Raw genomic sequence first — 15,356 nt, 5'->3', positions numbered from 1 at the left:
AACATTTCACATTCCTCACGATGGTCACTGGAACAGCTCTAGTACTAAAACCGCCACATTTCCACTGTAACTTCTCAATGACAGCAGGTCCTCCTCAAGTCTGCCAGCCTATTTGCCACGTAAATGTTATTTACTCTAACGGCCTTTTCAATTAGAAAAGTCCAACCAAAGTCACCCCAAGGTTCATCTTTTTCATCGGGTTAGTGTTTGTTTTCTCTCACTGCACTGTTTGAAATACTACTACAGTTCTGTCACCCTCACCAGCAGCCGCCAGTGGTGGCAAAATAACTGACTTCTCCCCGGATTAAAAAACAAAAAGTGACAGTAGAAACAAACAGGAAATTGAACAGCTGGAACTTGAGGATAATGGCTCTGCTCAGTCAGGTTACAGACATTTTCTCTATTGTGGAAACTGTGAAAGACCATGTTATGTCATAATGTTAAATTGTTTAAATTCTAGTCTTGCATCTGTCCAAAGTAGTAGTAGTAGCTGACACTAGAGAGACAGCTGAAGAACGGTGAAGGAATTAAGGCCAAGGAGATACTTGTGTACAAGAGACGAGCTGTGAGATGAGCCTCCTCACATACAGCAACAGTAAACAGGGTGAAGTGAACATAGCGTGTTACTTGAGTCTGGCAGGTGTTTTCAGCAAAGGTTTGAGAAAATGAGACCAAATGAAGTTGGTCTCAAAGCTGCACTCCACAACGTCAGTATGGGAATATTTTTGGATTAAGCCACATAAAAGAGGAGATCCCATTAGCACCAACGAGCCAGAGTGCTGGCTGTGGCAGTACAAGTAACTCTGTGTACCTCTGTGCCAAAAGTCTAATATTCATTTGCATGTAATTCTTGTTAATAGAGCCACAAGTCCACTTTGTTTGTTTATTTTTTAGGTGTGTGGCTTCATTGTATGCTTTATTTTAGAGTAAAACTTAATTACAGTTTATATTCTTCTGACAACAGACTAAGAAGCCTAAAATAATAACAATAATAATAATAATAATTATAGTAATGATAACAATAATAAAAATAATAATAATAATAATAGTAATAATGATAATAATGACATCACTGCTGTCTCACATTTGTCCTGGATATATTTGGGCTGTATTACTGTCAGTCTTCTTTTAATGTGATAAAGGCAAAAGGCAGAGACCTTTAATGGTGATGAGACTTGGCAAATGAAAGAGAACCATCAACATCAACATCATCGTGGTCTCCTTTCTAGGTGTCAGGTTTTTTTTAAGCAAGCTGAAGTGTGTGTGTGGGGGAGTAAGAGCTTTATTAACTCATCAGCTTTCTACAGCACACTTGGCTCTAATGAAAGTCTAAAGAATTTTAAGTAATTGACACCCAAAATGAAAAAAGTACACAGACAAAAAAACCCACGATGACATCTTCACAGTCAGCCTGACAGCAAGAGGTAAAAGGTGCAGTAACACGGTGAGTGCATTGGTGTGTGTGTGCGTCCTTGCGCTCTGTGTGATCAAAGATAACAGTCCAATCACATTTGCGTGGCCTGTGCTGATTTGCATTTAGTGATTCACGAGGAGACAGATGGACAGATGATGACAGCGAGGGAGGAAAAAAGAAAAAGAGGAGGAGGAGGAAGGTACAGAGAAGAGGGAGTGAGCCAGAGAGAAAAGAAGGGAGAGTGGTGACAAGCTGCTGTCCAGGGAAGCAATTAGATGGACTCTGCTACTGTCACTTAAGACAGGAGGACGGAGAACAAATAAAAAAGTGAAAAATAGGAAAAGAGCTGTGTTGAATCTTATAATGATTCTGTTAGCTCGTCTTGTGTAGTCCTGTGAGAACAAGTCCAGAGATGCACAGGAACAGGCAATGGCTAAGCTTCAAACCACATGCAGTGGCTGTAACGTCAACAGCCCAACTCCCATCTGGATGACCTCTGTTGCACATCCCCCACCCCCATCCATGTTTTCTGTCACTACACTGAGAATAAAGGCAAAAAGCCTTACCAAGGTGCATATTTTGCTCTGTCCAAGAGCCAAATGCTCAGCTCCAATTACTAATACCCTAATATGAATAATTAATCTCAATGTGTGGTAAAGCAGAAGCAGTCACACAAAAAGGCCTCCTCACAACACCAGTCACGTATAATCTTCTTCAACCCAGTCATTACAAAGTAAAATGATGGATGATGACAGCCGACTTGCATAACCCTGTGGAAATGCGTTTATTAAGTTTGAAGTTATAATTTCATTACGCCAATTTTAGAAAAGGTGGATCAACAGTTACGCTCACAATATCATTCTAGAGATGATTTGGCAGCCAAATATTGTAATTCATGCCACCTTATTTCTGCACAGCCTATTTAAATGGCTGTACCCATTTACATGTTTAGTTTGCTTTTTGTTGGTCTCGATAAGATTCAAAACACAAATGTAGGAACATTATGCCAGATGATCATCAGTTTAGGCAATTTTCTGATGATTAAGATTGGGCACTGCTTAGATCTAACTTATATTCAGTCAGCCAACCTCAAGTTCTTATCGAGTCCTCAGTCCAAGAAAGAAAATGGCAAAGTGATGAAGCAAAAGAGCTTAAATACACACACGTTCATTTGTAACTTTTCCATAATGCTGTTATACATTATTACATTATTCAAATGTGTGAGGTATTGAGTTGTTGGTTGCACCCTTTGTTTATTAACAGGTTCTAAAATATATTTTTCCTTCACTCCCACCAAAGGGCAGAACTACACTAAAACGTTGGTGTTTTTGGGTGTTTTTATTATAGCACAATGATGCCAGCCTGTTATGGTGTTATTGTGACATCATAGGACATTGTAAAAAAAAAGCTCTCTCAATGTCCTTCCCACTGTCGCCAAGGTGCTTGCTTGCTGAATCGAATTTATTGAACTGAATATGGTTTCTTAATTTTTCGTTTTTCCCATGTAGACTTTGACCTTGGGAGCTAACAATGAAGGTCCAGGTTAAATGCTGAGCCAACCGAGGTAGTCGTGTCCCCCAAGGCCTATTATGTTGTAAACTTTGAAGACAATCCATGAAAAGTGTGGGTGATATAAAGTTTATCTGATTTTCACATTTCGTATCACCTTGACTGGATTTTCACCAAAATAAAATTAGCTTGAGCTGTTTTTCTGTTTCTACTATAATCACACAATATTGGAAAATGATATCTTAAAAACTGACAGACCGACCGACAAACAAACAGAATTGATTCCACACTCCGTCCCGTTAAATTTGACTTATCATTGAGAAAATTTGTTGAAAATTAAAAAGTTAACCTTTTCAAAATACAATTTCTTTGCAGCGACTTATGTTGTTGAAGGATGGGGGTAAAACCCATGGCATTAAAAATGGCATCGATACCATTCTTAAAATTCTTGCAGAAACTTCCAAAACTTTAAAAGAAAAAAAATCTAAATATCTTTGGAACTGCTGCTGCATTTACTGAGCCTAAGCCCGAGGCAGTTATCGTCAAGCTCAATGTTCCTGCTTCCAAACTAAATACACCCTTCTAGACATCTGAAGCAACTAACAGCCAAGCTAATCAACTTTCCATTCAGCAACACCATTACCAAACCACACAAACCACCAGCAACACAAGTCAGAGATATTAATCTCTTGGAGGAATGGAGACAAATAGAAGGGAAGAGAACAGATTATGGATTTAAACACTGACAAAAAAAGGATAAGGAAAAGCTTGCTGAGCGTTTTAATGGCAGTGACATGGAAAAAAAAGCAAGGACTGCTGCAGGACAAGTTACTGAGTACATCCCTTGGCCTATGTATTTTGGTATTTCACCCACGCTGTCACACATGCATACTGTCAGAGCAGCAATAGGCCAGTGAGCTTTTTGCCAGCATGTGCTGTCTTCATTGGTGCAACAACGAGGACAAAAGCCTCGATTGAAAGACAGGGATTCCCTGGATAACCCTCACTATTGTTTTCCAACACCCCTGGTTCCGCAGCGCTGCCGCATCAGTACACATACCTCAGCATCGGCGGTGTCACGTGAAAGCGACAGGCTTACTCTGGATGGTGTGTTGGATGGACGGATTCATGCCTACAGATTTCTAACAGGCTGTTTAAAGCCTCACACCATTTGTCCATGGGTGCGTATGTAAATGTGTACAGTCCTGCCTGTCTGCCATTCTCACTCTCTGGCTGAAGTTTCATGTCAGAGCTGAGTTAAGTTTTAGCAGCAGAGACCTGAAACCAAACCAAAACAAGCCTCAAAGCGTTTTCCATATTTAGTGAAAAGAAATTAAAGTATGGCCAAAAGTCTTCCTGACCTGAAATTGTAATTATATCTGGAACCATAATAATTGTCTCGAGAGAGAGAGAGAGAGAGAGAGAGAGAGAGAGAGAGAGAGAGAGAGAGAGAGAGAGAGAGACAATATTTTTTTTCCATCCAGTCTGTGTGCTCTCAAATTAATTGTGAATATAAATAATAAACAGAGTATTAACAGTGATGACACAAATCATTTCTTTAAGCTTTAGAAATGCACGTGTGGATGCAGTTGATCAAAGACTGACTCAAAAAGATGACAATTAAAGCTCGCCGGGCCACGAATCTGCGTGGAATTTGCTCACACCGTTTTGTTCGAGCAACGGAGCAATGCATTAAAATTAAGCAGGCACAGTGGACAGGCCAATTTAGCGATAAACACATCATCATTTATCGAGAAAGCCTCTGGCAACAGGTGAGCCGTAGCATTCGGGACGCGAAGCCCACCATTTAAATTAAACACCAAATGAGCTGCAGTTCGAATGTGCCAAATTTGCAGCCAGCTCATAATCTGCTTTGATGAGATTTTATCAAGCGCTGGCGATCCCACCAGATAGTAATGTAGGCATCGAGGCTGATAATAATGGAGGCTTAACTTTTAAAATGCAGACCATGGGCCAGCTAACAAGCTGCCGGTAAAGTGCCTCCAATTTGCTAATGGCGAGGAGAGGCTGTAAGGAAGGAAAGTAGGAGAAAGAGGGACAGATGGAGAGGCTGAAGGCAGCGAGATGTGGGAAAGCAACAAAGATCAAAGGATGTGAGAGGTTTAGAGACTTTTTTAATGGAATATCTCCGCTGTAATAAGTAGGAAAATTAGGAGAGCAGGAGAGGAAGGGCAGGGTGTAAGTAATGATGTTACAGGTACCCTCCTTATTTTATGTGTGTTGGGAGGGTGGGCGTTTAAGGGGGGGGGAAATCATTAGCCAAGGAGCTGAAGCAACAACAAAACCACAAATGGAGACACCGAGATATGCGCACACACACCAAGACACACTTAAACACACACGTTAACACAGATTTGTGCACTGCAGGACACGCTGACATAAACACTCTCATCAGTATGGCCTAATAAGTCCAGCGGTGGAGGCTGGCTCAGTGAACTGATATGGTCATGAGGTACAGATGCATGCCAAAGCTGTTCCAAGGAGCACATTTCAATTACAACAGAGGTCGGGGGGGAGCTAACAGAGGCTAACACACAAGCAGTAACAAAAACACCTCAGAGAATCATAAAGCTGAGGACCACTGGTTTGTAAAAGCAATCTCTGTTGTTATACCATATGAAATAAAACTGAACCAAAGGCTGGGAAATATGTGTACTTAGGAGATCTAAAGATAGATCCACAAAGAGTTACTCTATCTTTATGTAATCTACAGTACAAGCCCATTAAAGGTGTGTATGTACAGCTCAAGGAAAAGAAATGACACTGAAGTAAGTTAATAGCAATTACTAAGACTGACACAAGAGAAGTTTATTAATATGACTGATACATAAAGCGGCGAGCTATAACGATCGCCTTCCTCACCAGCAGAGATGGGCAGTAACGCGTTACTGTGATCTGATTACTTTTTCAAGTAACGAGTAAAGTAAGGGATTATTATTGCAAAAAAGTAATTCGATTACTGTTACTTTCCCGTAAGCACGCTGCGTTACAGCGTTACTAAACCGTGATTTTGTTTGTGAGAGTGTCTCATGACGATGTGGGAGTGTTCGACATCCATGGCAGCAACAGACGTGTGTAGATCAACAATGGTTAATATGGAGTGTGTGAGAGAGTACAGCGTTTAAAGCTTGGAAGTACTGACACGCTGTACACTCTGCATGGGAAAAAACTTCTTTCTACAGTAAAATATTCAAATCTGAGGAAAAACCGAGCACGTTGCAATCCATGAACTTTCAAATGTACTATTTTAACAAAAAAGAAAAAAGTTACAGTTGCAGTTATTTACCTGCACTCCGAAACAGAAAAATTTGTTTTAGTGGTTGAATGTTATTAATATTCTTAATATATTTATGAGTCAAATTTGGATATAAAAACAAATAGTTTGAAATGTTTTTTTTAAACATTTGTATTTTCTTCTTTTTATGACAGGTAGTCTAGCACCTGTATGTTTTGTTACATAGTAGAAATGATGGTGAGTCCGCACAAGCTTTTCCAAATAGAGATGATTTTGATTCTGTGGTCCACGTGGGTAGAAGTGATGTCAATTTCTTCAGCAAACGGTGAGTGTGAAAGCTGAAAGCCTGCCAACTGCGCACGCACACACACACACACACACACACACACACACACACACACACACACACACACACACACACACACACATATATCAGCAGAGACTTTACATTAAAATCAACCAATTGCCCATGTGCCCACAAGGCGGATTTCAATTTTCAATTTGAGGTATTTCATAGGAATGACAAGCTGGCCATCGTGTCTCCAGCTGTCTAGGCTTAAAAACTACCTGCTAAATACCAAACAAATACAGTTAATGTGTGTTGGGGTAGAGTTGTGTGTGGTTTTTCATTTTTAAAACTTTATTTTAGTGCCTAAAATGTTTGCACAGTGTTGTACATTAATTGGATCACTTCGGGTACACATACCATATTTAAAGTGAAAATGAAACAGTTGTTAAAGCCGAATCTCTGCGTCTTCTAAAATGATGCAAGGATTGGCTCTCTAGAACAAACAAAACACACACATAAAACCAACAGGCTCTCACACTCCCCGGAGACCATCCTGGTAGTGAAAATTATTCAACTCCTGTGCACGCTTGATAGTGTATTTGAGCCTGCATATTTGATACACTCACCTCAGGGAATAAGTCTGTATTTCACACCAATTATTGAAATTCCTACACAGACATTTTCTGTTCTCCCGGGGACATACATGGTTTTTTTTATCCATACTTACTTGACAGCTGTGCCTGACCCTTATAGGTCTTTTAAATACCAAAATTGATGTCTGGAGATAAAAATGACTACGGATCAGGGATGACCTGGAGGACAAACGTCTATGCAACATGTTCTTTGTAGAGAGGTCTGAATGTGGCTGTAACCTTGGTGAGTGAGTCATCTCTGCTTCTCAGTTCCTGTATAGCCACTGTTTTGCTTTTGCTTGTGGTTTTTGCTCATTGTTTTGCGCAAATGAGGTTTTGTCATTTAATAACATAGTAACTCTGTGTATTTGAGAGGACCATTGTGAAAGAGAGCAGAAATGTTTTCCCACACTGGGTAACACATCGTTTAATTAAGATTCATTTATGTGGTGACGCAGACCTTTACGAAAGAAAAAATGAGGTTAACAAAGGAAGCCTCAGTTTCCTTTGTGTGATTAATATTTCATGGCGTGTTTATTAAAGAGCCAAGGGTGGTGATATCAACAGCAGAAACATTCATGAAACCAATATAAAGCCCATTTCCTATTTTAGGCTAATTTGAGTGATAACTGCTGTGTTCAGTATTAAAGTGTAATGAAATTTGCATTAGGGCTCAATATTTTCTCTGTTAAAATATTCAAACGAATCTCTTTGATCAAAGTAAATTCTTCGGGAGGTCCAGTTCAAACTTGATAAAAGGCATCACACAAGGACCACCCTCCTCGTCCCTCAAGATAGATGAACAGATTACTTAGCCTGGCTGGTCCTGACTGAGGACCAGAGGAGCCAAGACTGATTATAGTGTGCACCTTCAATTCAATTCAATTTCAGTTCAATTCAGTTTTATTTATACAGCGCCAAATCACAACAACAGTCGCCTCAAGGCGCTTTATATTGTAAGGCAGACACTACAATAATACACACAGAGAAAAACCCAACAATCATATGACCCCCTATGAGCAAGCAATTTGGGGACAGTGGGAAGGAAAAACTCCCTTTTAACAAGAAGAAACCTCCGGCAGAACCAGGCTCAGGGAGGGGCGGGGCCATCTGCTGCCCCATCACCTTCAGTCTGTCTCCAAAGTACAGCACTACACTTGTCTCAAAATGTAATCATTTTTAAATAATTATTTCAGTAATTTCTGTTGGAAAGTAAGCACATTATTTCTGTCTATATTCTTTTAACTGCTGTAAATGTCATTCTGAGTACCCTTTCATATATATAGATGTATAGTTATTTTTTTGTGTTGTTTTTTTTTTGGCAAGCCAAAAAGTAAAATACTGTACTAGCAAGGAATCAAATGAATTAATTCAGCAGTCATTTCAATAATAACAGCTGCCACAATGATTTACCACACGAGCCCTTCATGTATACACAGTGGCCAACTCTCATCAGATGTAATTTTTTTTCAATTTTGTGTTTTTTTCATTATTTTAATGGTTTTCTATCTTAAATAGAGAGTGTACACGGTTCACTGACTAATTTCCTCAAAGTCTACAACATTACATAGATAATACTGAGTCTATTACCACTTACGTGTCTCCTCACCCAAAGTGGTTATCAGCTTGTAAAATGGATTTCCAATAAACCTATTTTATATTGGCAATCACATAACACATTTACATTTTTAACATGAAAATACAACTGAATATAAGATCCATCTATCCAGTTTCTTAACCAGCTTTTCAAAGGGATTGTGATAAGGATTGCAGCATGGCTGGAGTCACTTGTCAAAGACCAAGAGGCAGGGTAGGCCCTGGACTGGTCACCAGTCTATTGCACAGCTAACGCTCAGATTCACAAAGAGAGAGTCTGACAGTGGACTCGAACCAGGACCTCCTTGCTGTGAAGCGACATAACCACTCCACTGACTGTTACTCCTTCACTCCATGTGACGGAGTAACAGTCACGCTGCAAAGCTTGACCCATACTCCTTATCAATACCCATCAATCTGCCACCCTAGAAGGACCGTGAGAAAGTGTCATTCAGTTTTACTGCCGTAAAATCATATCCAATGTTAAAAGAGCAGTCTCATACAGCTACGTGCATGCTGAGTTTTTCATTGATTAAAATGCTATTAACAACTTACACCAAGTACATGATAAGTTGTTGACATGTAACACCCTCAACATCAAAATATATTGTTTGACCAACGATAGGAGGATTCGGGCTGTCAGAAAATGAGGGCTGCACTTTAGCTCTACAAGTTTCATTCCCATAAAGGGACAGTAGTTTTTCCTGTTCAGCGAGGACTGTGTGCCTCCATGTGCAAGAATCATAGAATCAATGCTAAAAATCAGAGAAACGATTCTGCTTCCCTGAAGCAAAAAGACACAAACACACATGCAGAGGCCTTATGTGAGGCATAAAAGTAACAATCGACAACAGTGAGTATCTTTATGTTATACTTTCAGCTGCAGTTACATTTTTGGTTTCTCCAGATCCAAACTGCTGCTGAGTTTACAATCCTCTCTCAACTGAAAGCTGATAAATCTTTTTTAAATGGCATATTTTAAGTTGTAAACAACGGAAAGTATACACTACCACGTGTCACTAAGAGTGCTGAGGATTCGGAACTTGAACCTTAACTTTGTGACATTTCCTCCCTTTCACCTTGACATCATCAACCACTGCAGCAAAGAAATAAAAAAGAAAAGAGTAGCAAAATCTTGTTATTCTTTCTAAGCTGTAAGATTGGAGTGAGCGTAGGTGAAAGAGAGACACAGGGAAGGGAGCAAAAGAGAGACAGGAGAGGAAGGAGAGGGTGAGTCAGACTGTAAACACTTGGTTGGTGTGATGTTATCCAGCTGCCATGAAAACTGATCCAAATGGCTGGCAAGTCTGAGCAACCAAAACACAAAAACAGATACACACAAGACCAACATTACTCTCCCTATAAAACACAGCAGTACATTTGTTATGACACACACTAAACATATGCAGACATGTACACAGTACGTCACCGCAGAACCATGCGCACACCAAGCACAAAACTACAGGAGCTAAATGGACGTGTGCGTTTAGCTTAAGTGACAAGGCGACAAGCCAGGGAGTTACTGGATCACAGCAAAATATTCAATCCTTCAGCACACACAGACACACACACACACACACACACACACTGGATAAATGCTACAGTGGCTTGAAATCAATCCTCCACACCTCTAACTGAACACGCACGGACACACTAACACCAGCTCAGGAAGCATTTTCTAGCCTGTCTGCTGAGGCTGCAGTCCACCTACAACAACCCCATTTGTACTTATTTCAATAAGATTACAGAGTTAATGGGCAGAATAACAAGGTTTAAGCTGTGAAAGCTTGTCTACTTCAACTACAACACGAAACACAAAGACACACCAACAGCCCAGGCTCAGCAGGACTCAGCAGGACTAAAAGAGGTTTCATGACTAACAGTGGTTATGCTTAATGTCCAAGTTGTAATCTGAGAACAGCCCCAGTTGCATAAAATCTTGGGTCATTGTGCAAAAATGTAAATGAAAACAGAATGCAACAATTTGCAGACCTGATTAACCTATACGTTATTTACAACAGAAGACACAAAGCATATCAAATGTTTAAATTAAGACATTCGATTATTTCGTGACTCATTTTTAATATGACGACAGTAGCATGTGTCAAAAAGATTTGGACAGGGGCAACAAAAGGTTGGAAAAGTAAATGGTACTAAAAGGAAACAGCTGGAAGAACATTTTGCAACTAATTAGGTAAAGTGAAAACAGTTCAATAACATTTAAAGAGCAGCTTAGAGAGGTAGGGTCTCTCAAAAATAAAGACTGGCTGAGTTCATCTAAAATTTGCATCTACATATCATGGAAAAATGTCCAAATAATGTTCCGCAAAAAGAGAAATCTTTGTGTACGCTGCATTCTGTCATGCAGGTTAAAGCAGATTATTGAAAGAACAAGCCATATGTGAACATGATTCAGAAACGTCACCAAAATGGGCCAAAGCCAATTTAAAATGTGCTGAGGAAAAGTGGAAAACTGTTCTGTGGACACATGAATCCAAATGGAAAACATTAACAACCCATCATCTGAACTAAAGAGGAGAGAGACCGTCCAGCCTGTTATCAGCGCTCAGTTCAAAAGCCTGTACCTCTGATGGTCAGTAAGTGGATTAGCTCCTAAGGGAGCGGCAGCTTGCACATCTGGAAAGGGACCATAAGTGCTAAACGGTACGTGCACGATCTATATTTCAGCACGAAAATGCGAAACTGCATACGGCATCTATTACAACAGCACGGCTTCATAGTTAAAGAGTCCGGGTGCTTCTTCAAAAAACAAAACATAAATGCTCAATGAAATAAATATGACAACACAGAATAGCTTAAGAAGATAAAACCTACACAAAAGATAGAGCACATTTAAACTGACATAAAAATGAAAGAGCTCATGAATCTGAATATTAATATACAGCCGATAGGTCACACTACAAACCTTCTTCCACTAACAAACTTACGCTACCATTTTTGTGTTTCACTGAACAGACAACTCCACAGTGGGACGTCCACTAAAGATCCCTGGTACATAGAAAACAACCGGCTGGAAAAATTCAGGCAGTGTCAGAAATGTAAAGATTGAACTTTCAAGGTGACTGCTGCTCTGACCCACATCACAAACTGATCAATCCAAATATGATGTACAACAGGGGTCCCCAATCTCAGTCCACAAGGGCCGGTGTCCCTGCAGGTTTTAGATCTCACCCTGGGTCAACACACCTGAATCACATGATTAGCTCATTACCAGGCCTCTGGAGAACTTCAAGACATGTTGAGAAGGTAATTTATCCATTTAAATCAGCTGTGATGGATCAAGGACACATCTAAAACCTGCAGGGACACCGGCCCTCGTGGACTGAGATTGGGGACCCCTGATGTACAAGAACATCAGTGACACAGTAGCTCCGACTCCTTTGGCCAATGAGCTAAAAATGACATGCGATATACTAACAGGTGCTTCATATGTGCTGGTTTTTCTTTAAAGTTTAGGGAGAAAAGGCTCAAATTTGAAAAACAATAGAAGCAGAAGTGGAAATACAGTGAGCCTTTGTTCTCACATACTATTATCTAAATGTATCACAATGTGAATTTCACCACACGTTCACTCCGTCACTACAGAAATCCCACTTCTCTGACGAATTAAACAAAGCAAACCACACTTTTTTGACCAGCTTCAAGCTAAACAGGAAAAACGCAGGAAAAATACTGTCTTGAGAAAAAAAACCCTTGCTCCTGCTCCTGCCTTGGAGCAAACAAACCTCCTCACCTGCCCCACCTTTTCTGCAACGTAGCACCGTTGAGTGCTTAATAAAAATTGATGACAATATTACCTGGGAAAAGCTGTTGAGGAAAAAAAAAGCTTGCTACCTTACTTTCACCTGAGGCCCTCAGCAGAGCTCTGTGAGGCTGTATGTTAATGCTCCTGAAAACATTCTCCTTCTTAATTCAATCAGCTAATGCAATATTGATACAACGAAAAGTTCCCACATTATTTTGTGAAATTACTGCAGTAAGCTCTTGAAATAAAACTGAGTGGTGCTTCACTGAAGGAGAAAGAGACGGAGAAGAGAAAAAGGAGGAAGGGTGAAAGTGTTGGGTTAATGGAAAACAGAGACCATGAGAATGGCAGGCGGCAGTGTGACAGAAGGAACGGCAGAGAGAGAGAAAGAAAGAAAGAAAATGGGGGGAAATAAGAAGGACATGGTTGCCACCGGTAACATCATGGTGTTTTTTTAAGAAAACTTAAACTTTATCTAAAACAGCCTCTGATGTTTAATTCTTATTCCGCTCCTCCCACCTCATCAGTGCCTAACACTACCGCAGCGGCCTAATTAGTACAGCGCCGTGGCCGCTGGTCCGATGAGGGCCTGTGTTTCATCAGGCTCTCATTTGCTCTGAAACACCATTAACCTTTTGGACAGGCTGGTGCTTTGATATCTCAGCTGTTTACAGCTCCGCTCGACTTTCCAAAAGTGTTTTGTTTCAGGTGCTTGGCTGACTGCGGCGACTAAATATAGGCACTATGGAAGATTTCCCTGGAAAGGGACACACTCTAAGGGCAGGGGGTCGTCTGTGTGTGTGTGTGTGTGTGTGTGTGTATTTAAGGTCCTCTCATATTTCCTGACTTATGAGGACTTAATGTACTTAGAATTTGGGGAGGATGTGGAAAATTGTCGTTACAAGAAGCTCAGCTTTAAAACAGCAGGAGGAATTTGAATTATTATAGAAACTGCTATTATATGCAAGAAATATATAATAATTTGGTTAAGTTAGACATGTAGTGGTTGAGGTTTAATCGGTTAATACTTGGTAAAATAACAGTTTTGAACAAAAAAACCCCCAAATCATTAACTGAATGATAGTAATAGCAACTACTCTGGAAAATCCCCAAGCTTGTTTTCAAGTTTAACACACACACACACACACACACACACACACACACACACACACACACACACACGAAAACCTGTGAAACAGAACTAGTTAGTTCAATTGCTGAAATCAGACATCCATGAATTTTCTTGACTGCAGGGAGGGTTGGTGCCTATCACAGCTCTCACTGGGGTACACCCTGGACAGGTTACCAGAGCTATCACAGGACTGACACAGAGAAACACAATCACTGATGGTCCCATTCACACCTATGGCCAGTTTAGAATCACAGATCAATCTAACAAGCATTTGTTTGAAGTGTAGGAAGAAGCGGAAACTACCTGGGGAGAATCCATGCAAGGCACAGAGAGAATGTGCAAACTCCACGGCTCATATGGAAAAGGCTTTCCAGACAAACGATTGTTTAACAATCAATAGTCAGAGAATAAGTCAAAGTACAAGTAAACAGGGCTGCTGCATTGACGTCGTCCTATTATGACGCTATAAATACTGTAATGTACAATCTAGTTGTGGAATACAGATGGCGAGTGCTCTAGACTTCACATGTAGGTTATCAGCGGATATCAGTGAACTTTTTGTGACAGTTCCAAGGACCATGAATAAAGTCAGACACTAGGGATGGCATTCAAGAAAGAAACCCTGGTTCTCTGGCACAAAAACAAAGGATTAATGTTTTCTAAGAAATAAAAAGAAGCCCGATGGGTACTGAGTAGACACTGGGAGCACACTGAGACCAAGATAAACTTGTCCAGGATTTTTGGCATAAATTTGGTCAGGACTACTACACTGAAAAACAGTCACAATAGTGAGGCACAGAGGTAGGTGTGCGATGACATGGGCTGCTTGAGTGCAAAAGGTGCTGGGTAGATGACATTTATAGATGGCAGCATGAATGTCTGTGGATATATCAAAATACCATCTGACAAGATGGTTTCCAGTCTCCACAATTCTGGCAGAAGAAGAATGTTCCAGCAAGATAACGATCCAAAGCACACTGACACAGTCAGAGAAGGTAAGAACTCTGACCTGGCAAAATATCTCGCCTGGCTTGAATCCAATCAAACACCTTTGAGGTATTTTTAAGTGAAACCAAGAGCAACACACACACCCAAGATCTCTGAAAAGTAGCAAGATCTCTCGAGAAAAAGAATACTGACTCAGTCAACAGAATAAAGGACGTGAGGTGCTGAAAAAAATTAGCTATTCAAATCTTATTGACAGATGAAATGAGATCATGTAGGGTTTTTTTTAAAGTATACCTAACCTATTAATTTTTCATTTTACACAAGCACACACACTCTAGAAATGAACTTAGAAGCATTAAAGTTACACTGTGACAGGTGATACAAGTTTCAGTCATTTGATATTTTGGTGATATTGCACTCGGGTGTACTCACTTTTGTTGTATATTGTAACTATAAATACAAATGACCTATGACAGATATGGGATAGCTGTATGTTTACGGTACATGTACATGTACATTTACAATTTCAGCCACAGGACAATTTCGTCACCCATTACATCCTGAAATAGCAGTTAAGGGTCAGGTTAGAGTTAAGCATTGAGTTGGGGTGGTTATTATTAGGGGATAACTATGGTGGTTAAGATCTTCAATAGTACAAGTACACAAGTGTGACTTTGTGTGTATGTCAAGTTAGAGTTGAGTTTTACCTGTGCCTTTGTTGCGGTCCACAAAGCAGTACTTCAGTTCATATTCTTTCAGAATTTCATGGACTTCCTATAAAAAAAGCAAGGGACAATTAGGTCAAACAGAATGG

General features: G+C 40.1%; 1 protein-coding gene across 2 annotated transcripts in view; it reads right to left on the bottom strand.

The window, feature by feature from the left end:
• The window catches only part of raver2 (ribonucleoprotein, PTB-binding 2), a 97,160-nt gene that overhangs the window by 61,095 nt on the left and 20,709 nt on the right, over nt 1-15,356 (bottom strand). For both annotated transcript variants that reach the window (XM_013275818.3, XM_013275819.3), the window contains exon 2: nt 15,250-15,316. In XM_013275818.3, coding sequence (XP_013131272.1) covers nt 15,250-15,316 — 67 coding nt within the window. The remainder of the gene's footprint in view (nt 1-15,249; nt 15,317-15,356) is intronic.

The sequence above is a fragment of the Oreochromis niloticus genome, linkage group LG17, assembly GCF_001858045.2.
Source record: "Oreochromis niloticus isolate F11D_XX linkage group LG17, O_niloticus_UMD_NMBU, whole genome shotgun sequence".
Taxonomy (NCBI): Eukaryota; Metazoa; Chordata; class Actinopteri; order Cichliformes; family Cichlidae; genus Oreochromis; species Oreochromis niloticus.
The sequence above is the reverse complement of the archived record's forward strand: the minus strand, read 5'-3'. Positions and strand labels throughout refer to the sequence as shown.